At 37.8% G+C, this 26,600-nt stretch overlaps 1 protein-coding gene across 7 annotated transcripts in view; it reads right to left on the bottom strand.

The window, feature by feature from the left end:
* The window catches only part of EVI5 (ecotropic viral integration site 5), a 79,242-nt gene that overhangs the window by 31,087 nt on the left and 21,555 nt on the right, over positions 1–26,600 (bottom strand). For 4 of the 7 annotated variants that reach the window (XM_071565812.1, XM_071565817.1, XM_071565811.1 and 1 more), the window contains 15 exons: positions 24,331–24,555; positions 23,354–23,428; positions 22,586–22,711; positions 21,663–21,806; positions 20,581–20,670; positions 20,371–20,468; positions 18,954–19,014; positions 17,032–17,085; positions 14,679–14,711; positions 13,986–14,132; positions 7,786–7,920; positions 5,524–5,664; positions 4,830–4,988; positions 3,134–3,280; positions 301–396 (listed from right to left, as the gene is read on the bottom strand). In XM_071565812.1, coding sequence (XP_071421913.1) covers positions 301–396; positions 3,134–3,280; positions 4,830–4,988; positions 5,524–5,664; positions 7,786–7,920; positions 13,986–14,132; positions 14,679–14,711; positions 17,032–17,085; positions 18,954–19,014; positions 20,371–20,468; positions 20,581–20,670; positions 21,663–21,806; positions 22,586–22,711; positions 23,354–23,428; positions 24,331–24,555 — 1,731 coding nt within the window. Of the gene's footprint in view, positions 1–300; positions 397–3,133; positions 3,281–4,829; positions 4,989–5,523; positions 5,665–7,785; positions 7,921–13,985; positions 14,133–14,678; positions 14,712–17,031; positions 17,086–18,953; positions 19,015–20,370; positions 20,469–20,580; positions 20,671–21,662; positions 21,807–22,585; positions 22,712–23,353; positions 23,429–24,330; positions 24,556–26,240; positions 26,314–26,600 lie in introns of all 7 variants that reach the window. The other 3 variants (XM_071565816.1, XM_071565813.1, XM_071565814.1) reach the window with 3 other exon arrangements.

The following is a 26,600-nucleotide window of genomic DNA, read 5'->3' as shown; positions in this document are numbered from 1 at the left end:
GATGTTTTCAATTTCATCTATTAATTAGTAAAAGTACCAATTCCAAGTCAGAGTTAAAACAGTGTTGTCCTTCGCATGGCACTCGTATAGAGGCAATTAACAGTTCACATATATGCACAAACAATAGATTTAAGGCTTTGCTTTTAAGGAATTCAACAAAATAGCATTGTCCCACTTGGCAAAGCAGTGCCTCGTATTCACAGTAGGTTAATAAGGAAAGGAAGCAGAGGAAGAAAAACCCCCATAAAGTACAGAAACCAATCAGTATCAAGTTACACATTTAATGCCATCACTTGTTACCTGGATTTCCAATTCAGCAATGTGCTGCTGGAGCTCTGCCACAGCTGCAATGCGGTCTGCCTCACGGAGACGGACTGCCATCACTTCTTCTTTGCTCTGAAAGAAGTCACAGATAGAAACTAACAAATACCAGTTTCAGCTGATTAACGACTGTGCACTGCTTTTACCCAAAACTGTAGAGAAATCTGCTCTGCACTGCTGTGCGAACCAACACTATCTCAAAGAACTCAAATTTCATTTTAACTCATAGAATTGTGTAATCATCTCAAGACTTCAGAGCACAGAACAATTAATATTATATTTTCACCAGCCTGGTACAACCACAGAGAGAAAGCAGTGCTAGATACTGAGTGAGCACTACCATCAGCTGGAGAGCAAATAACTGCGGAAGAGACAGACTAGGCTCAGGTACACCTACTTCTATGGGAGACTGGTGTAACTAAACTGCAGTTACTGTAAATCAGTTCCAGTATTTCAGTTATTTTAATGTGTGCTTCAAACTAACAATACTCAACCACTCTTCATTAGACAGTATGGCTGAGAACAAACTGAACATATCAAAGCCATTATACATTGTCTATAGTAGCTACTCAAAGGCATGCTGTTTGAGTGCCTTAAAAAGATTCCTGTAACTGAGGCATATCACCTACAGGATCCAATTAACAGTATTTATAATCAGGAGAGTCCATTTCAGAGAAATCCATCATGTGCTAGCCAAAGTTTAGCCATTCTTGCTAAATTCTGTTGCATGATTGCTCAAATGAAGGCAAACCGACAAGTCCACAGGATTGCATGTATTTAACTGAAAGCTGAAGGACAGACCGGCTTGGTCTGACTCTGGTATCCGAGATGAGTCAATAGTGTTGCTCTGGATGACACTGATGCTTTATCTCTGAAACAGAGCATGCTCTCAATTACCACAGAACTTGATATGGTAGGAAAGACACGGCTGGGATGGGGGCACAGATCTTAAGTTGTAAATTCTTTACCAAAACTGATTAGAAAGATCAGTGATGAGTTTCAAGGAACAATTTGAAATTGAGTGCTTGCTGTAGAAGCAGGAGTACGATAAGAAGGGAAAAACGTAACAATACACACCAGTGACAGAAAACAGTTGCCCTTACAGGTGGTATGAGATGCAACTTGCTACAAAAAATTTTAATTTCTGCTTATGCATTTCAAGTTATCTTCTGAAAGAAAAATACAAGCTCCTGAAACAATGTACCAGTTCTTGATACATAGAACAACTGGGGAGTTGCAAATCTAGATCTGTACTTTTTTGAGACACCTCCTGATGTAGAAATATCACTACCTAGCCAGGATGTACTGACACAAATAAAACTAGAGCATGATTTCAGAGTACTTGAAACAACAGGAAGAGGAAAAATAATCAAACATCAGCTACTAATGGAATTTGGAATAACAAACTTACTAGATTTAAGAATATGGGACATGGAACTTACAAAAATATTTAGTGCTACAAAAGCTTAATACTTGTCATATTGCTCCATGACATTATCTGAAATATTACTGAAACTTTCTTCATTGATTCTCAACAGGAAGTTGTTATATCAGCAACATATTAAATAGCTTTATTCCCTGTATTTGCACAGGAGTACTGTCATTTCAATTTGGGGTGTGTGTTATAATCTGCCTTCCACAAAATCCCCAAAGGGCTGGGGTTGGAAGGGACCTCTGGAGATCACCTAGTCCAAGCCCTGCTGGAGAAGGTTCACCTGGAGCAGGTTGCACAGAATTGCATCCTGGGGGGTTGTGAATATCTCCAGAGAAGGAGACCCCACAGCCTCTCTGGGCAGCTTGTATTTCAGGCCAGATCTAAGGTGGCAGCAATAATACCTTTAGTAAAGGTACAGATACTGAACCTACTTCTAGAAGAGCTGTAGGTACAAGTCTGCTGTTCCTGCTGGAGGCCAGCCCTTCACACCTGTGATACATTCCTTACATCATAGCCACAGGACACACCAGCCTCCTGCACACCTAGCTAGTATTAAAAAAAACAGTGATACTGCAAAGTTTTTGCCTGAGAAGCATAACTATGTTTCTCTTTCTACTTTAAAGTTCAGCTTTTTTTAACTTTTAATTCACTTTAACATCAAAATTTCATTTTTGTCACATAGTGAAATAACCCAAGCATGAATTGTCTTCATTCAGTGTGGTACACAAGTTTAATGAGCACCTTCAGTATCAAAACCCAATCAAAGGAAGAAGTTATGGGTTACAGGAAACAGACATATCACCAAGATTGTGAATATTAAAAAACCCCACAAAACAGTAAGCTTTAAAAAAATAGCACTTCAGAAACCAATGGTTACGGAGGAGACTAATGATTATGGCAGAGAAGAAAATTAACAGAAGCCATTTCTTCTTGTTAAGATTCGGTGGCTTTTTCCTAAAAGCTCATGATGGAGTTTGATGAGTCAGTAGAAGTAACCTCTTCACCACACTTTAGATTCAGGTTCCACTAACAAATTCCAGAAACAAATGAAACTGGCAAGAGAGCAAGAATAATGAAAACCTAAAAGAGTCTGTTGTATAAGAGTGTCTTTTTGTATTACACACAGACACTTTTCTGAGCAGAACCACACTTTAAAATTTATCTTTGTGGGACCACAAAGAAGCAGTTCTGTCAAAACCTCAAGCAATTTTTGTGAGATAGTAAATTCAAGATGATGTTGTCAATATCAGTAAGGGGAATTTTTGGTTTATGATTTATGTTTCTCAGTTAAGACACAATTCTATCCAACTACAGCAGACAAGACTATGATATACACATACATTAGCACCCAAGTAGTCTATCCAGGATGTTGCTTACCTTGCATTCAATCTCTGCTTGTCTACGTTTTGCTTCATTCAGCTGAGCCAGAAGTCCTTTGTTCTGCGCAGAAAGATACTGCACCTTCTCCTGTAGGTTGTTAACCTCTTGCTCTGCCCTTCGTAAATGATTACAGTTGATCTGATTCTGAAATTTATGGGAAAAAAAAAAAGGAAAGAAAATGCATGTTAAAGAAAGATTTTGGATGTTAATTTAACTCTCCAAAGTCTGACAAAACAGACTTACAGATCATTTACCATAAAACACTTTTGATGAAAAAGCATTCGGAGTTTTCTAAGTATAATCAGAAAAGTTTGCATGTTTATGACCAGGATATTCAAATTGCTCCTTAACTACAGATGACTCATTGTAAGAACATTATTTCAAAGCTCCTGTACATCTGTTTTTCCTGATTGCTTGCTTAGGTAAGGCAAGGATTTTGTGAACTTGTATCCCAAGTACAACATGTATCCAAGAAACATCAGGTATGTCAGAAATATGATGTGCACATTTCTCGGTCCAGTGAACTCCTGAAAGCAACACGGCACCTTAATGGAGGCCAGTGCAGCTGTACAAGTCACAGCATTTGTATGGGAAGCTGTGCAGAGCTGCACACAACAGGAGAAGTGCATTTCTCTCAACTGACAGCTAAACAGCATCAGCACATAGAGGGACTGAAATGAGAAGTACCTAAAAGAGATTGCGCCTTTAACACATGTAAGCCAGACAGCAGGATCCCTGTGCCCCCTGCTGACCAAAATACACAAATGGGGAAAAGGTGTCAACATAAAAGCTCATCAACTGTAGTGCAACACTACTAACACTTCAATGAAAATTGTAAAACTTAAGGCAAAAGGAAAATTTTATTTAGCTGGTATAGAAAAAGCAGTGTGTCTGTCAGAAATAAACCACCATGGGCCTTGCAGTTAGCTAATCTCTTTTCAATAGCACATCCTTACGTGCTCTCCTCATTTCTAGAATTATTTAACTTTGCCTTGTCAAGTAAAGCTATTGTTTGTTTAGCCTTTTGGATGCACAAGTCTCTTCAAAAAACCAGTAACATTCAGCAGGTATTTCATGGGAGGATTTCTCAAAAGTCTATTACGAATCCTCATCAACAGCACATTGTGCTTACTGGCTTGAGAGAATGTTCACTAATATCATATGAACTCAGCGCTTTCATTTCAGATTTGTCTCCTTACCAAGGTATTCCCTAGTTATATGAGAAGAATCTTAGCAGTCAAGCTATGCTTGTCGTTTCTGCACAAACCTCAGCAAGCGTAGCCCATGCTTTTCTGTTCTGGCACACAGAAGACAAAGTGTCTGCTAAAAAACCCTGACAAATGCACCCCTGCTTTGCTGAGGCCACAGCTTAGTAACCAGATTCATGACCTCAGCAGAAAATCTAGTATCACCAATTTCACCAGAAGAAAGCAAACACTGCCATTTAAACTATTAGAATTATTATTATCAGATTTGCCAATTAGACTTGTGAAATTTAAAACACCTTACTCATACTTTTTTGTTATACCAGTTACAATTTAATGAGTTTAGATTCACATGCATTCAGAGAAAGCATAAGTCTGGAAGACTAAACAGACATTAAAGCAAGCTGGACTGAACGCACCAGATTCTCCTATCCTAGTCCAACAGCAGCATCCAGCTCCATTCACACATACGAGTGTCCAAAACATACCTGTGTTTCCATCTCCATCATTCTTTGTTTGGTCTCTTTTAGCTCAGCTTGAGTTTCAGCTTCTCTCAACCGGACTGTCATCAGCTCATCCTGTAGCTCATTCACCGCATTTTTTTTGGGAGGATCTTTCCATCTTCCAGTGGTACGAGCCAGGTGGCGCTGGAAAAACAGCATGGTTTTGCTTAGAATGCCTGATCTTTCCTGGTGTTCCCACATTTCATGTAAGGTCTCAGAGTTACATGAGGACAAGTAGCTATAGTTCTGTTGGTCCTTAAAAGCTAGAAAACCATGGAAATTTACTGCTTTTAAGAGCTGAAGACAGTCATTCCCAAGTCAGTGGGAACTGCAAGTGTAAGTCAGTGAGTCAGTGAATTGCAAGTGTATCTTGAGACTTTTGTCTATTTCTAGACCTTATTGCCATGTAGAAAAGCAGTGGTACTGATCAGATACTTCCCTCCTACCACAATGGTTGGCTGAAACCATGGGCCCTTTGCCACCCATAATAACCAGGGACCAACTTCTATCACCCTTTCAAAGGTAAGTTTCTTGTGGCAGCTGCATATAAAGATTTTCTCACCTCATCGGCAGCTTGATCCACAATCATTAGTTTCTACTTCATCTCAAAATTTCATAGTCTTGCTTTATCATCATTCATTGAAAATAAAAATTAATAAAAGTGTATTGCTACCCATACCTGCCAGTGTTCCTCCAAATCTTTGACTTGCTGCCTTAGTTCTTTGAGACCCATTGAAGCTTCTGCTTCTCTTAATTTTACTGCAATCAGTTCTTCTTGTAGTCTGGCAACATTTTCCTCATCAGGGAGGGAGCTGTTCCTCTGCAACAAGGACCACCTTCTTATATATGTATTTGAATAAAATTGTGCTTGGTGAAACCCAACCCAAGAATATAGGCATGGAACAGTAACTCTTATTACTAACTAAGCTCTAAGTACATGTCCTTTGCAAAATAAAATCCCTCAAAAAAAAAAAAGAAAAAACCTCTAATTTTCTGGATATAGTGACTGTGTATAAATAAGAAATGAAAGAAATGAAAAGGCAGTAGTTTTAGGTATTCTGACTTCAAGATTTCCCTAGATGGTATCGCCCTAACAAAACATTATGTTTAAAATAGTTGAACACAGCTTCAAAAATATGGAGAGAAATCAAAGATTCTGCTAGTCAATAAAAAGTAAAGCAAAAAAGGAACTAAAACTACACCTTAAAGCTACAACTTTTACTTAGGTTTACAGGAAAAATAATAAATGGAAATATATTTTTATGAAGTAGGTCATCAACCTTTGTCAACATATCTGTTCTCGTTTTCAAAGGAATTATGCATTAATATTTATAAACAACAAGAAGTCAACAAGAGGTCTTAGAGATGAGAGTGCAAGACACATGAGGAAAAAAGACTAGAGAAAGCTGAACAGAACACAGGAAAACACTGGGGAAAGCAACAGAGATGAAATAATAATAATGGAAATCTGGGAAAAAAACAGAGATGAAGAAAACAGACTGTCTGTCCAGCTACACTATCCCTACAGCAAATTATTGGACACCAAGTATTCAAGGTTGAACTGTGCTTCATCACTCTCTACTGTATTTCTCAGAAGTCATTTTCAGCAAAATCCAGTGTTTTTGTAGATATGTAATACTGTGACAGTTGCCAGGTTTTCTTGAGAGATGAGAGTAAAGCACATGATTAACACTAACAGAACACAGCACAACAGCCATTGATTAGCATTTCATGTTTCAAAATCATGGGGTCTGAGTATTGGCAAATACAGGAAGTATGAGGGTGTGTCTGTGCATGTTTACAGCACTCAGAGTAGCCATGCAAGTCTCGGGTTATTCAGCAGAAGTCCTCCAGGTTACACGGCACATCACTAACAGCAGTAAAGAGCTGTCTGGTGGCAGTGTGAAGGAATTTGCTTCAGCCACTTTCTCATGTGCCTCTTATGTTCAATATAACTGACTGAAATACTGCTGTACATCTGAGTTTGCCTGGTACACTGGAATTGACTCCACTACTCCAGTTTTTCCTCACAGATAAGTTTTCAGTGCATGCTGTCTCCAAGTTAAGTAGTCTTCTTTTGAATTTTAAAAAATACCATATATTATGAATTCTTACCAATGGTCATTAAAGTCAAAACTACCACACACTACTAACCCATCAAGCCCCTCAGATAATTTAAAAAGTAAATCTTTACTCCAGTGTGTTAATCTGATTAGCTAATAAGTTCTGGACAAAATCTGGGTAAATAGCTCTTTAAAATTTCCTAAGGAAACTATTTCCAAGGCTAATACAGTAGGATCTGAAAAGCATGCTCTATGTCAGGTCAATTTATTGGTGTTTTTTAGTTTCCTTCTTTTTTATTTTGCTATTTTATCTTGCAGTTAAGTTTTGCTTCAAAGAAAGGTAATGTTTGACAGTTGGTTTGAGTACAGCTTGAGCTCTGGCATCAGTAAGTTCACAAGCTACCACGGCACCCAAAAAGCAGTAGAGATTTTGATACTCAGCAGTGAAGGGATTCTTTGCCTGCCCATAACAGGACAAAGTGAAAGATACTGAAGAGTTAGGAATGGTAATGAACTCTTTCCTCCTCCCCTTCCAAACTATTTGGTTTCATATCACCTCAAAGCTCACTCTTAGCCCACTGGTCTTGTTGCAGGATATAATTTCAAAATAATTGGCATTTCCTGTAAAGACTTCATCAGAATCCAAGTTTTCCACAACAGTAGACTTCAGGAACAGGAGAAAAGGGATCTGTTATTCACAAACCTTTCCCAGCGCAAACATGTCTTAGTTTCATTGCTGTTCTTTCAGGTTTGAAAAGCCTCTTGCAGTCATGAAAGCAAAGAAGAGAAAGTTCTAGAGCAGAGTTATGCAAAGAATTACAGGGACTTGTATTCTGTTTCTAGTGCTGTTCTATACAGAGGGTCCTAGTTTGATTTACCTTTTCCATCTCTAGAACTTTATCTTGCATCTCCTTCAGGGCACAATGGGATTCTGCTTCACTCAGCCTGGCTTGGACCAACTCTTTTTCCAGCTGTAGCACAAAGTCTTCACTGTATCGTGAACTGCATTTATGCTACAAAGTTTGCAGAAATATGTTTAGTATGAAGCACAGATGGTTTGAAAGGGCTTTTATATACCAGACCTGATGCGAAAAGTACATTCAAATGTGTAAGGTCAGGAATACTGCCTTCAGTGCTTACCTTATACAAGTCTATTAATGTGTCCGTCCAACTGCTGACAAAAATATCACTAATGCTCTGCCTCTCAAACAACTGCAAATGTGTCTGACTAAACTGAGACCCTTGTTAATACTGACAAGCAACAACTCACACTTTTGTCTCACTGTTAATCAGACTGAAAGAATCTCAAATAATGCAAGCATCTCTCAATTCCGCCTCAAACTCTTGATTCAACAGTATCCTTCTGTAATTCTGGATTTAAAACAAGGCCATGTATGCTTCAATATACAATGACTTTGGTTTGCTCCTTTTTTCACTCCAGCTCTTGGCTCTCATTTGCTTACAAAATGCATATTCCTTCTGAGATTCAGAAATAGCCAACTGAAGCATTTATATTCAAAAGCCTCACTTAACTTTTCCCCCCAGTCAATAGTTTAAAAAACACACTCTATTTCTTTCTTGGGTCACTTTAAAATGACTTGGCAGTTTGACAGATTGTCAGACTTGTCTAATAGGCAATGCCAACCTAAATCAGCATTTCAATTTCTGCTTTAGGAAAAAAGTGGGTGTTGACATCCTCAAAGCACAGTTGTTTAGTTCCTGTGTTTACACAGTTACCCTTAAAATTAAGTTTAGAGGAAAATAATTCAATACATTTTTTGCCTCACTAACTACATTAGGAAATATAAATACTATACTTGGATCAATACAGTAAGTTTTAATTAATTAAAAATTCAACACTAAAATCCACAGATTATTCATTATACTAAAGATACAACTGTGTCTTGTCTTATGTTTGCATCAAAAAATATAGTTTTCTGCATCTAGAAACAGTGACCCGATAAACAGAAGAGCCTTCAGTTCCACATGCTTTTGTTTGGGTGTGGCATTCCCTGACCTTCAATGCCCAAACCAAAGACGAACAGGACACAACAAGGATTTAGATGAAACTACACGGTCAGGGAAATTACTTTTTCACTTACTTTTATACTTCTGCATGCCAGCTAAGCCTTTTGTCATGACTTACAGTGCAATCCAAATTCAGAACCAGCACTAACCTTACTGTTACACTGTATTTTATTTCTTGTATAAATGTGCCTCCAGGAAGCTGGGACAGGGGGATTTATGCAAAGCATTACAAGGCAAGCAGAACTCAGGCAGTGTTTAGTGTCATCGAGACCATTCTCTTAAGTGCTCTGCCTGCCTTACTGTGCAGCTGAACACACATGGAACACATACATATTATGATCCTTGTACATTAATATTAATTGTCCCTTATACAATACTAATTTAATTCATATTATTTTCACCCCCACGGTGTCTTCACCTCAGCCAGCAGCCGAGGCAGACCTGACTGGAGTACAAGGAAAGGACGGGTGGACAATGCTGAGATTCATTTCTTCAATCACTTCACATGATGTAGGAACACAAATATCACAGGTAAACAACATGCAGATGGAGAGAAGAGGCAACAGCTCCTGCATATTCCCTGGCTGCTTGTACAAGTTCATCACATCCTACACAGCAACTGCGTTTCTTGTTCCAGATCCTGCTTATGGTTCATGAGGAACAAGAAGGACTGCAGTGTTCTTCCCTCAGGTAAAAAGTCCTCTTGCAGTTTCCAGGAGATTGTGAGAAAACATCAGAGCTGAATACATTTTTGCAATAATGTGTAAGTGCATTCTATAAAAATCTAATTGATATTTGTCAAATATTTAGTAATGGAAAGTGTCGGGAAAGTTATTAATCCAGTTTCAGGCACAAGTCATGCCTTCTTTGTATCAGTCTTTAGATTTTGCCTGCCTAAGGAATATGCTAAGAGTACTTATTTAGCCACAACAAACTTTAAATCTTAAAGTCTTGATAGGCTGGCAAAACCAGCCAAGAAGAGAACAGATTTTTAAAAAAGCAATATTCACCATTTTAAAGGTGTGATTTTTGCTCCTTAAAAACACAAAGCACAATTTCGATAATTTAGTATATGAAGGTAACACAAGTTTAGAGTCAAAACAATGTTTGAAAACTACTTTAAATGTAGCAAACCCACCCGTTTTTATATATTTGCCTTAAGCCATAGAATGTGACAAAAGCCGCAATGCAAATTCTGATTTCCAGGCACCAGCCAAACATTTTAACCACACTAACACTTTCTTGACTATGTTGAAAAGCCATATATAATATAAAGCACTAAAATTGTAGCTCTACAGCCACTTAATTCTGAAAGAAACAAATCCTTGCTTGGTTTCACACAACAGTATTTATTTCCCCCCAACTCTGCTTAAACACAACCATTCTTGATGTTGTTTTGGCTGGTGACAGGTAATTACAGAATGTTTCTCCAGTATGCTGCACTGAAGAGAAATTCACAGATTGTTCAGCAGCTGCCCAGCTAACTTTGTTTACACACCTAAAGCACTAACTATAGTGCTTCATTAAATACAGTATTTTTAATTTCTGCTTTGTGGTTGTAAATCAGTACACAGTATTAGAAAAGCCTTCCATAAGGTTCCAACATTCATTTACAAGTATATATTCACTATATCAATTATTATGCTTTTAAGTATTATCAATCATTTTAGAATGAGTTCCTGAAAGTATGATGTTGCTGTAACAATAACCAAATACATGGCTGTAAATTACCTTGCAAAATGCATATGCTTCCATCTGAATGCTTAGTCAATTAAAATTCTATCTTCCCATAATACAGTTGAAGACCCTATTTAAAAATAAGATGTGAACCACTTTTAGCTTGATCTGCCTCTTGCTTCTCAGATTCAATTTTAAAACATTCAGACTGATGAACTGGGTAATCACTGACAATTAGAGTATCACTCAGAAAGATGAGATTTGCATTCTGGAAGCATTTACATCCAGCAGAAGCCACCTTCTTCATTTAGAAACAAAAGGGGGGAAGCACAGAGAATAAAACCTGCAGCAGAATTACACAAAACAGGCTGATCACCCCTGCCTCTAACTCCTCAAGTACCACTGCTCTCAGCATGCCTCAAAAGAAAACTGTATTTGGTTGAAGTCAGGCACAACTTCCTCTCTGCAGTTGTTGATTTATCAGCAGTATGAGGAAGAAGCCACTTTCCTCTTAACTGTTTGATTACCCACCACAACTTGCCCTGGCCATTCACCAGTACAATTATAACAACCTCTTTAAGCAGACTCCACACTTCATAATGAAGTCATTCTAGTTCAACTGAAAACTCACTATAAATACTCCAGCACGGGAAGAAATAAACCTGTGTGTCATTTGGGCTTCTGGTGTTGGACTTTGGTCAAAAGAATAGTCCTCTACTCGAGTCTGCATTCAGAAGTGCTGCAGTGGACAACTTCTTTGTAGACACACACTTTCAGTAGCACCTTCAGTGCTTACCCTGAGACAATGCAACCTATGCTATGCAATCTCCCAGAGCAGACAGCATAAGCCCTCAGTAATACTGAAATACAAAACACAACCTTTTTACACATGGACATGTTAAACTTCTTAGAAACACTATGGTTTAGGCATTATTTTTGCTACCAACAAAACCACATTTTGTTGGGTTTTTTTAATCCCAGTGTTGTTCAGACAAGGCAGTTGCAAGTATCCTTCTTTTTATACATTCCCAATCAGAAATTCATATCCAAACATCACAGTCCCTGTCGTGCTGGAACAGACAATTCAAGACTGGAAAAGACGTAGATAATAAAATATGTAGGATCAATGCTGTTTCTTTAAATGAGCACAGATAAACTACGTGGCCATTTACAAGTTTACAGTGCAATCATTTCTGCCAATCATAAAGAAAGCTGAAATAATTGGAGGAAAAAACCCATTAAAGCAGATATTCACAAAACAATACTGAAAGGGAGTATTGCTGAGCACAAAGCCACTGCCACTAGCACGTGGCAAAATATTTCCTAGTGTAAAGTAAAATGCCAAAATTCCAAATAAAGCCACGCATTCCCACCAGGTGGCGGCCTAAACAAACGCAGCTGCTTATACGTTTGTTGTTCCCGTTTCCATGCTTGGAAACAAGTTAGAAGCCTGTTACAGTTCAAACGTTACTGATGCAGTACAACGTAGGGAGCTCCTACTTGAAGCCATTTTAGCCCTTTCCCCACTTGCCCAGTTCCGATGGTTCTCAAAACCACAGTACTATTCCTTACACTTCAGAATTAGCCAGCTATTAGGCACAAATCTGTGTATAATCACATGGATTTACAGTCTCAGTTCCACACACGGACTACTTCCTATAGTCATGCTCATGTTTAAGTGGAGGAAAACAATGCTGCAATCATGAAAAATACGAAGTATGGCTCTTAATTAAACTGCTCATTCTACTTTACTTGCTCTCCACTCCCACAGTACCTGTCCAGTCTTCTGCCCTTACAGATCCAATCCAGGAATTTTACAATCCTGTTACATACAGTTTTGCTCAGGATCAGTTCTCATGCCCAGCCAACCTGTCAGGCCTCCTCATTATTTCTACTCAATAAGGATCCCAGCATAATTAAAGGCATTAGCTTTAACAGTCATATTACCCATCAATTAACTAATAAATAAATATACTATCTTAGTTCCTTTTAATAACTTTTAACTGCATACAGGTCATTACTGTGGATGCCTCTAAAAAACACATTCCAAGGGCATGTGTACTACTTTAATCAGACAATAAACAGTCAGATACCTAAAAGTCTATAAACATTCCCCACTGCTTTTCATTTGAAAGATTACAATATATTTAATGGAGAGCATCACGAGATCATCCCCATCTTCCCAACTGTTCCTTCTTCATGGTTTTTCCTTCCCCCCTAAAGAAATTGCTCATGTATAAAAAAGCAGCATTTCACATGACAGGGTAACAGCTCATCAGTCACTCCTTGCAACTGTTCTAGAATACATACCTTATTTACATTGAAATGCATTAAACAGATAGAATAAATGCAACACTCTAGAACTAGTCTAAGTTATGATTTCCCATCAGTCTAATCATAAATCTCACCTTTTCCTTCCAATATGATATACAAGTATTTCTAGAGCTTTGATGGAAGATGTGCAAAACTAACTGCTGTGCTGACCTCCAGGGGCCTGGGAAGCAGCTGCAGTATGTCCTATGTTTAATGCCCAAGGCTCCAGACAAGTACTTGGATACCACCTTCTTCATACACTGTGAGGAGTCACACCAACACTAGTAGTGTGCAGTTTAGTCAGCAAGTGAAGATGCTGAAATGGCATCCCCTCACTCCCCAGGAGAAGATACCAAGCACTTCAAATGACTTAGAGGAGGTAACAACAGTCTGAAGTTCTGCACATTTTACTGCCTAAAACACAGGGTGCACACAAACCAGTACTATACAGGGCTGCTAAAAATTATTTTTCTTCTTCATATCCACATAAATCCACACTTTTTAATCAAGTCCTGTAGTTCCAAACTCAGGGACAACACCCTTCCACTTCAGCAAGCAGTAAATTTTAGCATACTAGGAAAAAAACAAATACAGATACACAGAAGAAATGTTAACATTAAAGAGACTGACTTGAATGATACACAAGATAACAGAATCAACTCAAGTGTGAGTATTCAGAGCGCTACGATTTGCAATGGCTATATTCTTAGCAGTAAGAGCTACCAAAGGTTGTAGGTGTGTATTTTGATAGTATTTCTTTGGTGGTGTGGGGAGGGGGGTTGGGGTTTTTATTGTTGTTGAGTTTTCTGCTTGGTGTGTTTCACTGTGGGTATGTTGGTTTGTTGGTTTTTTTTAATAAACCAATAACTAACATTATCCAGGATTATAGATCTCAGCTATCAGGAGAAACAGACCAAAACTTCATTTAGTCCAATCTGTGTAATTTTAAGAATGCAAATCAAAATGAACAAGGGTTTACAAGGACAGCACAGAGACCATGTCATGATGAGAAAAAATAAACACGAGTGAAGATGAGATGATGTGCTGTCAGGCTCCTTACCCATTGCTGCTGCTGTTGGAGCTCCCTGATGGTATTCTCAGCTTGCTCCAGTTTAGTAATGGCCTCATCACTCTGCTGTTTGATGGTGGCCAGCTCCCGTTTTATGAGGTAGTTTTCCTCAGCCTCCTGGGCCCTTGTCACTTGTCCCTTAGGACATAATTTATTTTTTTAAGTACTTGATGACAAATCCAAGCAAGACTGCCTTTGTGATGCTTAGCTGCTTATTTCATCAGATTGGTTTTGCAAACAGCACAGAGTACAATTGGTAGAAATTTTAGGACAAGGTAGTACTAAACAGCTGCTTTAGCACTTTATTACAGAGTCAGCATCCATTTAGCAAGCACAGTATTGTACTTGCATTCAATAAAATTCCTTTCATGCATTATTACTCAGTTGTACATGCACAGATTGAAGTTCACAATATTCAATTTCAGTGTTAATACAGTGTCACAGAATCCATTTGTCATAGGAATTACATTAGGTTAGGAAAATTACTATAACGTGCAAGCATTGGGTTTATATATTTTTAGTAAACAAAATTAAATAAGTTTCTAGCAAGATATTAGCTCTGTATTTATTCCAAATCAGCAAAGCAGGGAGAGAATACAGCATGCAAGTATGCATGCATTAAAGCAGTTGGGGCTTTTTAAGAATAGGAGGAAAGTTATACAGTAAAAGACTAAAAGACTATACCTGTATCAATCTATCTGCCAAGGAAGCACTTTCCTACAAAGGAAAAATTCAGATAGGAATAAGGAAAAGGAAAATCAAAAAACAAGGGGCTGATAATAGTGACAAAAAAGACCAAGAGCTAATAGAAAGAAAATGCCCAAATTCTACCCATTTTCTGTGCAAATCATTTTGCAAAATTAACAACTCTTCATATAAATTAAGGTATCAGCCTGAAAGTCCCAGGAAGCAGCCTTTTCTGCAACAGATTTAACACAGTCCACCTTTGATACAAGGTTTCAAAGCCAGATTTCCGTAACACTTAAAATTCACCTACAGGAGACTGAGTATTTTTATCGGAATGGCTTGCTTCCCTAATTAATAAAAGTTACTGATGCACTAACAGATATGATCTAGTAGATAGATGTAGGCCTGTGGTCCACCCACAACATGAAACAAAGGCATAATTTGAGCACAGAGGAAACTCCACTAAGCACCAAGGCACTCATGCAGAGCCACAGCTTCAAGTGAGATGAAGCAGGAAAATTACACGGTGCAAACTGACAGACAAGTAGGGAATGTCAACTATGACAGCCAGCAATTTGTTTTACTGAACTCCTGCAGTAACTCATCAAGCAGTTCAGATTCTCCTTCCTTGCCAAACTTCTGCAAGAAAGAAATGGTTTTTTTCTACACTGAAAAGCACCAGCCCCCAGCAGTTGCATTTAGTTAATTCCTACTTGATCACTCCTGAAAGCACTCAATTTTTTGCACATTCTACAACATAGAAACACATCTACATACAGACTTTCTTTGTCCTTTGAATTATTATTAAAGCTGAAGTTCAAACTAGTTGACAAAAGCTATTACTTTGAAGTTAAGATACACTAAAAAAATCACAACTAAATCATATGGGTTTCGATGAGGGAAAAAGTCTGTTTAAAGTAAGTTTTCAAGAGAGGAAATGAAAGTGTTTGTTCACATTTTGTGATCTATTTTTCAAATGTTGGGATGATAATGATTGTCAGAAATTCTTATTAAAAGATAGTATTTTCCCATTTTGAAATTCTTTAAATTCCAATCAGATTGGGATACTCTGAAAGTGAATTCTGAAATTCTAAGAACAGAATTTGCAAAAGCACCAGTATCTGGCAGTTCATCATGAACTTCATAATTTAAAAGATGATTTCAAACCTCTACAAGTTAAGTATAAAACAGGATTATTTACTATTTTATATTTGCCAAGGGCATTGAAATTGACCACTACAGCTTCAAGCTTCTTCAAGAGAGCCCTCTCTTTTCCATTAATTTTATGAATGCTTCAATATTAGAAACAAAAATACTCATGAAATTGTATTTTTGTTCACAACTTTCACAATGTGTCCTTATGTGCATTTTCCAAACTAAATTCAGAAATCAATTATGACACAGAAATCATAATGGATTTAACACTTGAAGTGTGACATCTTCCAATTATGTCACTCTGCACTGAAACTTTACCGTTTTTTTCCCTTTGAAACACAACTGTTTGCAACTCAGAAGAGCACTCAATTCCATTGGTTGAAAGATGGTCCCTGTTTGTGGTTAGGATGGACAAGAAGTTCTCATTGTAGAGCAGAGCAGCTGAGGTGCAATGTGCCACAGAAAGCACGACACAAGGGTACAGGAGGCCACTGGAGGACAATGCCTGCATATTGGCAAAGCATCCACAGCAGTTGCCACGCTTACTTTTGAAGTTTTATCCGGTTACAAAGAAGCCTAACAAAACTCTATACAGACTAAATCTATGAGCGATAAATCTTCAGGTATTTTCCCCACCATGTACCCCAAATTGCCACACAGATTAAAAGCTACACAGAACAAATTACTGGCAGTGTTCCTATGAATGCTGCAACAACACCCTCTACTGCTGTATTCTAGTAATGAAGTGATCTGTCTTCATCTCCATCTCTCTCATCACTGGTAGGTCTGTCATTTTGCTCCTACATAAAAACACCAAGCAACTTCAGGTTTTCAAAACTGAGGATTCTCTCACAATAATCTCTTTTCCACCCAAGCAGTCCACTATTTCATGCAGTCTTCTTGACTTTGAACAGATGCTTCTAATTCAGAAAGAAAACAGTACAACAGAGGTTGAGTATGTCAAAATGTTTGATTTGATAATCACTAAGAGTCAGGCATAACTTTACACATTTAAAGCAGTGACCCTAATTGCTTGGTTATTGCCATGCTATTTGGCTAAGAACTGTTAGTAAACACCACAGATTAGAAGGAAAACAGTAAACTATAAATCTGAAATTTGCCTTTCATAAAATAAAATTGCAATCAATTTAAGTATAAATCAACACAGATTAAATCTAATCCCCAACATACTTACTTTTTCTAGTGTTTCAATGCGCTGCTTTAGGAGTCTGTTTTCAGTTCGTAACCTCTGGAAGGCAAACAGTTCAGAAATGCATCTCTCTAGTTAGGAACTGAACATCTAATAAAAGCCAGGCAAGCTAACAACATTTTTATCTCATCACATCTACGAAAACCAATATAAATACAAAAATAATTAGTGACCTGAATTCCTTTAATGTGATGTACTAGCTCAAAAGAGGAGTTTAACAACTTGGTACAGCAAAGATGAGATGACATTTCATGTTGTTCAAAAGCGTCTGTGTTGCAGAGGTTGAAAGCAGCACGTCTGCAGGTGAGCCACAGGGCTCAACCCCACGCTAGACTTGACAGCCTCCCCTTCATAAACAGAGCCAAAGTCTTCATGGTTAAGGGACACAAAAGTGCACTCCCTGCACTAGGACAACCTAGTAAGATAGATGCAAGGTTTCCTTCCTTCCAATAGTTTGTGTTAATGTGTAAGGTTATACTGAGAATCGTTTACCTCAGATGCCACATAAGTAAGAAGGAATTGTACTGAATTATACACTTCACCAGTACACTTCCTGTGTCAGCATTCAGATAGAAGAGACCTGTATCCCTAGGAACAGAGCCCTGGGTATCAGTTCAGGTTTATTCTGCCAGGCTGAAAGACAAACTGAAAATGTGTTTGTTTTTCTACCTCCCTCAAATAGTCTCTTCCGCTAAGAAGCTCTGCTAAATCAGAAATTATTTACATAAGTCCCAAAGTAGGGCCTAGAAAGGGACAGCTTTGGATTGTTGGGGTTGGTTGGTTGGGTCTTTTTTGGTTTCTTTGTTGGGGTGAGGTTGTTGGTTTTTTGTTGGCTTTTTGCAGCAGGGAGCAGGGGGAGAAGCAGAGAAGGATTTGAAATTAGTTAAAATACTGCAACTTAAAGTTGCAGTTGTCTTTCATATGGCTTTATTCTGTCCTGTCCTGCAGAGAGCTGTCATTTGAGCCCTGCAAATCTCCCAGTTTCAGATGCAACTACAGTATTACACCATAATGCCTCACTGCCTGGTACAACAATAATAAACTGCCTGAAAAGGCTCAGACACCTTTGTGCTCCCAGGAGTGTGTCACAGTATTTTTCTGAAGAACTGATGCCTTCAAAGCTGATGTTGAGAAGCAAAATGACGAGCAGTGCACAGGAAGAAGGAATGCTGTGCCTCATTCCCCCTACTAAGCTTTATTTAATACATTAGTCCATTATTTCTCCCAGTGCCTTTTCTCACAGAACTGTCTAAAAACACAAGAAAGAAAACTCAGATCAAACAACATGCTGCGGAAAAAAAATGTGAAAAAGGAAGAAAAGCATCAAAAAGCCTATTTATGTCACAAAAGCAAAAAGATGCAGTGATTAAGTACATATAGGAAGTAGGTCAGCTAGTGAAAGGGAAAAATAAACTGCAGTTGCTGATTGGCTTCCCCCCCCAAGTCTGTATTAACTGCAAAAGCTCCAAAAGAAAAGGTGACTGCAGACAGAAGATACTCCATCTTGGGTCCAATGCATAAGAAAAATCAAGATCTCAAAATCAATGACAAACCACTCAAGTGCATTCTGACAACCTATCTGAACATGTGTGAAATACCTACATCTTAATCAGCATGTCTGGAATCCCTTATAAATGAGGCCATCTGTCATCAAGCTTTAGTCAGCAAGAAATAATAAAAAATACGTACAGCAGGTCTCCAAAGATTTTTTTTTCTTTTTAATGTCCACCAGAAGTCTCAATAATTTCACTGTAGGCATCCTTTATGAACAGACATCCCAAACAGAAATGCTACGAGAAAAGAATCTGGGGACCTTAACTACATGTCCTGCTACATATACAGATCAAACATGTAACCCCTCTAACTAGGAATTAAACTGATTCATAAATTTATTGAGGCTTTCTTACTTTAATTTCAACTTGCTCTTCCATTTCTTTTGTCTTTATTGTAGTGTATTCTTTTTCTAACCTAAAAATTAAAAAGAGTAAATTATTATTAGAAAAATTGTGAATAATTTACTTGTTGATCTAACAAATAACAGTAGAACAGAGATACAAATTGCAGATATTTCCTCTGAAATGCACTTCTGTAAATACTTAGCCTGGACATTAAATTTCAGCCCTGACTGGGTAGGTATGAGCAGACTGTGAGCCAGCACTCTGAAGTGCAGGAGGTTGCTTGTGTCCAGTGCAGTGGCTATGACCCGGAGCTACAGTGTAATACAGTAATCAAGACAATAAATTCAGCCAAAGGAAAACAGAGCTTGGAAAGCCTGGAAGAAAGATTCAAAGAGATTTTAGAAAAATATCTTAAATATGGAACAATTTTAGCCTCTCTCCAGCAAACCACAAAGTTGTCCCAATGAAACAGGGTGGCACAAAAACCCACAGGCTGAGATAACAAAGCCTCTGCAGAAGGCAGCCAAGGAAGTTTAGACTCAGAATGGTAGGATTTTCAACTACATACACTTGTACTGGTTTTCAGAGGAAATATTCTTCCTGAAAGCTTTGTTACTACTACTGCTTTAGAGAAGACTGATCACTCTACTGATCAGAGGCTGCTGACAGAAGGATCAGCAAATTCAACATGGAACACCCTGGCACAACCTGCAGTGCGACATCAGTGAATGTAGAGTACATTAACCAAAGGGTGAACCACCAAACTCAGCTCTGGCAAACCACAGTATGTGCAGCTTGGCTTATCCCAACACAATTTAGCAAAGGCAGGAGAAATATGCAACTAACCTTAACAACAACAACAACGAAAAGTAGTGGCATTCCCAAGACTTCAGAACCCAAATGGAAGTTATTTTACCATTATCAATGGTATTACAAGTTTTATTGTTATATTGTAAGCAGGAACTAATTGTGACCATACATACACTCTTTAGCACTGTGAATACTGTTCCAGCTCCTGAGAACTGAAGTCTTTGGGATTTAGGCCAAGATCATATCGTTTAATCTCCTTTCCCTGGCTCACCCTGACAAAAAGCAAACAATCCACCTCCCCTACAAAAGCACCCCTCAGCCAGCTTTCCCATTCAGTTCCTACTCACAGAAGTGCTGCAATTCCCCATAACCTGCAGTTTTCTTCAAAGCTTTGTTTGGTTATTTTTATAAATGAGATATAATTTTATCAAAATTAAGAAAAATAGGAAATACTGTTTTAAAATAATTTTCTTGCAGACAGAACTTCAGTTTTAATTATTTCTATAGGATAAAAAAAAGATGGAAAATTCAAAATTAAATACTGAATAATTGTTTTAAAGATAAACAGCAGCTCTTAGCAATGGTATAATCTATTTTCTCAAAATGTTATACCTACTTTTTCATCTTTTTTGCATTGTATTTGACTTGGTAAGATGCTTGGATTAATTTGTCTGGACCACTGTCAAACTGATGTGGAATGACCTTTTGAAAGTGCTAAAAGCAATCAGAGAACAAGATTACATATAATTAATAGCTGTGAGAAAATACATACAACACACACTACACATTTCAGACACATCTTAAAATTATTGCAACTGTAACTGACCTGTAACATTCCTTCCATGTCAAGCTGCAGTAATTCTGCCTGGTTCATCTGAAGTAGTGCTAAACCTACTCGAAATACTATCTCTAGACCCTGAAAATGTAAGTGAAAAAACAGCCAACAATTATTCATGGCATTGTCAATAGCACAGATTGATTCTACTCTTTACTAAAATGATGGAAATCTCACCCAGATTCTCAGGCAAGCAAAAAGGCTACAAAAAATAATGTCTCAACAACTGGTTCTGGATTTCTTTGTTGCAGGGACAAGCAGTCTGGCTGTTTGTCGTGATGTCAGACAACCCCCTCAGAGAGACTAATGATGAGGTAAAGACTCACAGGAGTTCTCTAGGTCAGCTCTGTCTAACATTTTAATTATATCTAGCAGAAAAACACCCAAGCAATTCTGGAAACCATTTTAATTTCAGCCATGGTACAATGCAGTTAAGCTACTGAAACAGACACAAGGAAATGTCTCACTGTACTATCTCGGACATTCTTGAGGTGAAGCTGCTGCAAGGACCCACCTCTTTGACTTACTACTTTCTACAAGCCTACTGCAGAGCATAAATGGACCACAGGCTCTGATTTGTTTCTAGTTACAGTGATGCAAAGCTCTAACCCTAAACACAAGACAACATAGGTGTCTTTGTGATAGTGACACTGAAAAATTCCATAAATTCCTTTGGTTACTGTTCAGTATCTGGACAATAAAAGTTACTCACACTCCCTCTTCTTGGCTTGCATATCCCCATGGAACCTGAACTTTGCCCTGAAAGCAGCATTAGTTTCCATTGTAAACACTTCCTAACTACTGAGAAACTGATGTCCCTGCTGCATGCAAGAACAGGTTTATAAGCCTTCAGCAGGCGTAGAGCACAAAGTTACACAGAGTATCCATGTTCAGAGACTTAGTTGCTCTTCCTTGACAAATTACTCAATACACAGACAATAAAATAACCTGATTGGCATAAGAACTGAAAAGCAAATGAAATTTGCCTATCATAATGGGATTGCTACCACTAGCTAAGTAACTGTTTTGAACAGCTAGTCTTAAAATACACCATGTGAGCATTCAGTAGTTACCTCAGACATAAAGATATCAAATATTCTCGTTGCAACTGGCAGTGGAAAAGTTGTTAGGAATATAGTTAAAAACCACGACGATGCATACATAGAAGTGTGAAAACTCTGAGACTGAAAGTGCACATAAAGCTCTGGAAGATGCTCCTGGAAAAGAAGACGAATCAAACACACAAGTACATTAAATCTCTGCTTGTAGTTTTAGTGCAGACAAGTTTTTGACAAATTTTGAATAAAAGAAGAAAATAATTGATATTTACTACAGACTGCACCTTAGCAATACAGGAATGATATTACTTATTATCAAGAACTATGCAGCAAAGTCCCAATACACTTCCAACCTGCCAAGCACAGGTTACAAAAGTACTTCCCCATCCTAATAGGAAGTCACAAGCTTGTAAATCCCTGAGCAACATCTAGACTGGAACAAAAGGAGTTGGAAATATCTAAGGCTATGTAATATCCCACCCCTGATCACCATGTTATAATCTGGATCCCAAAACACAAACCTATTTTTCTCCATCAACCTGACCAGGAAGAAAGTGCTTTGTGTTCCAACTCTGCAAACACATTTCAATTCTACATAATGAAGATATATCCCAATTTCCATCTTTTAAAATAGCTACAAATTGACTATGAAGACTTTGCCTTCCAGAGTATTCAATCCAAACAAAAATTAGACTTTCATAAGCCTAAATTGCAGCAATACAAATCCTCATGCTTTAGCGTTTAAAGCCAGTCACAGTCTGCCAAAGGTTAAAAAAACTAACCCACAGAACCACATGCATTTACTTCTGAAGTTCTGAAACTAGCTACTGTCAAGAGTGCAGCCTACTAGCCAACAGACATGCCTGCTCTAGAACTGTAATTCCCAAGCTTCTTATTGATGGTAACTGAAGAGAAGGTTTGATAGATTTTGTATGTACCTGTATCATGCATTCAAACTGGTACATACAAAGGCCCAGTTCAGCCATGCTTGGTTTAAAGAGTTCTCGTAGTCTGTAATCTTGCATTAATTTAACAAACACACAGAATGCCTCTTCTTCTGGCATCTATATTAAAAATAAAAAAGCACAGTAAAAACTCTGGACGATACATCAATGATACATCAGAGTAAGTGCCTGGAGGGCTTAGGGGTGGGGTTTGTGTGCAGTGGAGTTTTTTTGGTTGTTGGTTGGTTTGTTTGTTTGTTTCAAGGGTTTGGTTTTGTTTAAGGGATTTACAACAAGGTAGTCAAATGAACTTTGTATATACTAAATGCCAGCAAATTATTTTTAAACTGAAATGGAGGTGTACAAGTTTCTTACTGTGTACTGTACTTTGTCATAAAACAAACACCAATAATACAAATGCAGCTTTAAGATAATCAAATAAAGTGTGAAGTTCCATTTCAACTCTGAGGAGATTCAATGTAATAGAAGTGAAAGGAGAAGTTCATTAACAATTGAAACATCCCTCACCAAAGTAGCTTGCAAGCCTGCAGTCCTACCTTAGCTCTGAGAAATGAATGTATTCTCCCACTCCAATACTGTATCTTGGCGAACAGAACAACAAAAAGTAAATCTCATTTCATTTTCAGAGTAAATAGCTACCCTTCACAACTCCATTTTATCAAAATGATGAAGGAAGACTGTAGTAAAAATTCCCACTATGCATTCTAGCAGAGATTTTAAAGGTTCACATATTATGTTTACCTGCATTAGCAGTAATCCAACTATAAAAGCGCTTCCTTGACAGTATCCAACCTCTCGATCCACCAAAGAATAAGCCTGGGAAATAAAGTTAAGACTCAACAATTAAATCATCATTATCAATAAAAAGTAATCATAGTTCATCCTGCCATCTTGCTAATAACTCGCTCTTCCTCTCCCCAAATCCAGCAAGGTCAGACATTCTATTCAGAAGTTTTAGCTGGATATTGTAGTTGCCACCTGCTGCTACAAAGGGGTGTGAACAGCTGGCATACAAACCACACAGGGTTACTCTTCTATAACAGACAGACCAGACAAAGAAACAAGTTTTTCTTCAGAAAACATACGTGCTGCAGTTTTATTTATGGGTGGATGGAAGGTGGCCTCCATGCATGTGGCATCTTCACTTTAGAGCTAGGGAAGTTGCCATGACCTGGAAACCTGCTAACTTCTGTGTTGAAAATTTTTCAAAATTTAAGCCCTAGTACAGTGAAGACAAAATAATACAATCAATTTCCTGTTGGCATTTCTTCTTTTGTGTTTGGGCACTGGAACAACTGATCTGCCATTTGCTGCTACCACTTTCAGGTTCAGAAATACTTGAAAACTGAATACTAGTTCTGATTGCCAATGTTCTTGTCTTGGTCAGTGTTGTTTCCTTTCCTTCATGGCACACTCCATTCCATTATACTATCAGCAGTTTGCATGTGACTTTGCTTTAATGACAACTTAATGGTTTTACCTTACAAGAGATTTGACAAACTTATTATAACAGATTTAAAAAGCTTCGAGGAACACTGTTGGAAGCTCTCTTTGAAACTGGAATGTGATTTGTTAAACCATTCCAGTGTCAGTGGTTTAAAAGTGTAAGTTGAAAAAAAAAAGACATCAGACTGGTGTAAGTTCTCCATATACAAGGCAATCCAAACTTTTTGTGAGTTCTTGCTAATATATTTTCAAGGGCTGAAATGCTGACTCACCTTCATTACATTGAACAAGACCTCCTGCCCAAGGCTATCCTTTTCTTTGAAAAAATCATGTTCAGGATATGTTCTAGCAATGTCCCTTCTTATTAATTTTTCACAAGGAGATGTCATTTTCAAAAGCTCTGAATACTGATCCTTGATTGGCATGCTTTGAGCACTGCATAACAGCTGCCAGACAATTGCTCTGAAGTGATGAGGTATCCCTTTTCGAACCAGCTCCTAAAGCACAACAAGACAAATGAACTTTTATTTCCTGAAAATGTAAACATAAGCCTAAAGAACAAAACACTTCAAATTGAGTTCCTCATAACGTGAGAAAAAATTTACATCATGGCATAAACTAATCATACAGTTTATAACATGTAAATCTTAATTTTAGTGTGATAGATTATGTTGACAAAAGTAAGCAGTCTCTGAATCATTTTTAGTTGCTACATTAGCTAATGAAAGTAGCACCCTATCCATGGTAAGTTTCTCGAAAAACTGATTATTCAGATAATTTTATACAAGAACTTCCATTAACCAGAATTTAATAAAATTATTTCTGTATTTCACAAAAGATGACTAAACTTAACACCCTTACTAAAATTCGTAGTAATTGAGATTTACGCCAACTAAAAGTTACTTCCAAGATCGGTAAATGACAAACCCCGAAATTAACTGTAGCACAGCCAACTGCAACAATAAAATATGCAGAGAACAACTATCAGAACTCATTTAACAAACTTGACAAGTTGTTTCTAATTTCTCTGGTGTGCCAGTATTTCCAAGTTGTCTTCTAAGAAAATATTTAAACACAGTTTCAGGCACTGGACCAAGAAAATATTAATTTTCATCTATTAAATTAACTAATTTGCCTTATCTAAAAAAAAATCATCAGCTAGATACTATATAATTCAAACATGCCCAGATCAGTAGATCTAAGAACCTTGTGTTTTAAGAAATCACAAGGACAAGTTCTTGCTTGATCTGAAAAATGAGGAAGAATTATTATTCAGGAATTTTACAGACTGTCTTGGTCCTTTCTGCAACTAGAATCAGTCTGGTCTAAGAGATTGTCTCCAAGACTTTTGCTTTCGTCATTTTTGTACCTTAAGAACTGTTATCGAGCATTGTGACTCCTAAAGAATAATTTCTTTTACTGTTATTTATTCTAAAGCCAGAGTAATCTATTCTGCAAAGCTTCCTCTTCTTCCTGTTTGTTTCAGATACTTCTGCTACTTCTCCAACAATAACATTAATTAACGCAACAGTGATAGCTTTCAAAGAGACCCTTGCTTTCAAGTTTGGTTTTGTTAAGCTTGAACTCCACTTCAGGACTTCTGCATCACTGACTTCAGTTCTAATATCCCTAACTCTCCATCCATCCTTCTTCAGAACCAGCATGGTAATGCCACTATAACACCCCCCTGTGTTATTTCCTAAGAGATTTCCAATTCCAAGACAAGAACCTTAACAAATGAGCTTTACACACCTGTGTCCAGCTATCCTTTGTCAGCAATGCACTATCAGACTGTACCTCAGTCATCTGAAGCTTCAAGGGCTACTAATAAAGCAAGAAAATACTTGCTCATGTTTTGTTAAGTTACCATGTACCTGCTGGATGGAATAATAGGGTTAACCCTCCAGCTTTCCTAAAAGGAACAGCAGAAAACACACCTACGAGGCAGCACTGAAATGATGTTACTGTCCACAGTATTGTGTGAACTGAACAGCAGGACTTGAGCCATCCCTCAGAGTCCCCCAGAAACAGGAAGCGAGTTCTGAAGGGCATTGAGAGACGTTAAGGATGGAACACACCACCTATGCCTAAAACTTAAAACACTTACCAGATTTGTAACAACCTAAGACCAGCTTTTACAGCCAAGACAAAAAGACACCTATGTTGCTACCCGTGTACCTACCGGCACAATCAGGAAATAGGTATGGATGTTCTGATATTCCATCGTAAATGCAGACTGACAGAGTTTAGGCTGACTTTGGACAAAAAAATACTGAGAATTACTTAACCAGCAATGGAAAACTTGGCTAATTTTCAATATAATATTAACTAGCAATATAATTAAATATTCCCTGAAAGTTAGTCAAATGCTCCCCAAATTGTACTTGGCCAGCTGTAAAAACAAGTGAAACTTGTGACATTTGAAAGGGTTCAAACAAATTCTAACCAACCAGATCTACTTATTACCATCTCACTTCTCCTTTCTCTTGCCAGGTTCATGTGGCCTTCTTTTCATGGCCTTTTGGAACACCTTTCCAGAAAC

Source organism: Pithys albifrons, chromosome 10, assembly GCF_047495875.1.
Source record: "Pithys albifrons albifrons isolate INPA30051 chromosome 10, PitAlb_v1, whole genome shotgun sequence".
Lineage (NCBI taxonomy): Eukaryota > Metazoa > Chordata > Aves > Passeriformes > Thamnophilidae > Pithys > Pithys albifrons.
This window is presented reverse-complemented; position numbering and strand designations above follow the sequence as displayed.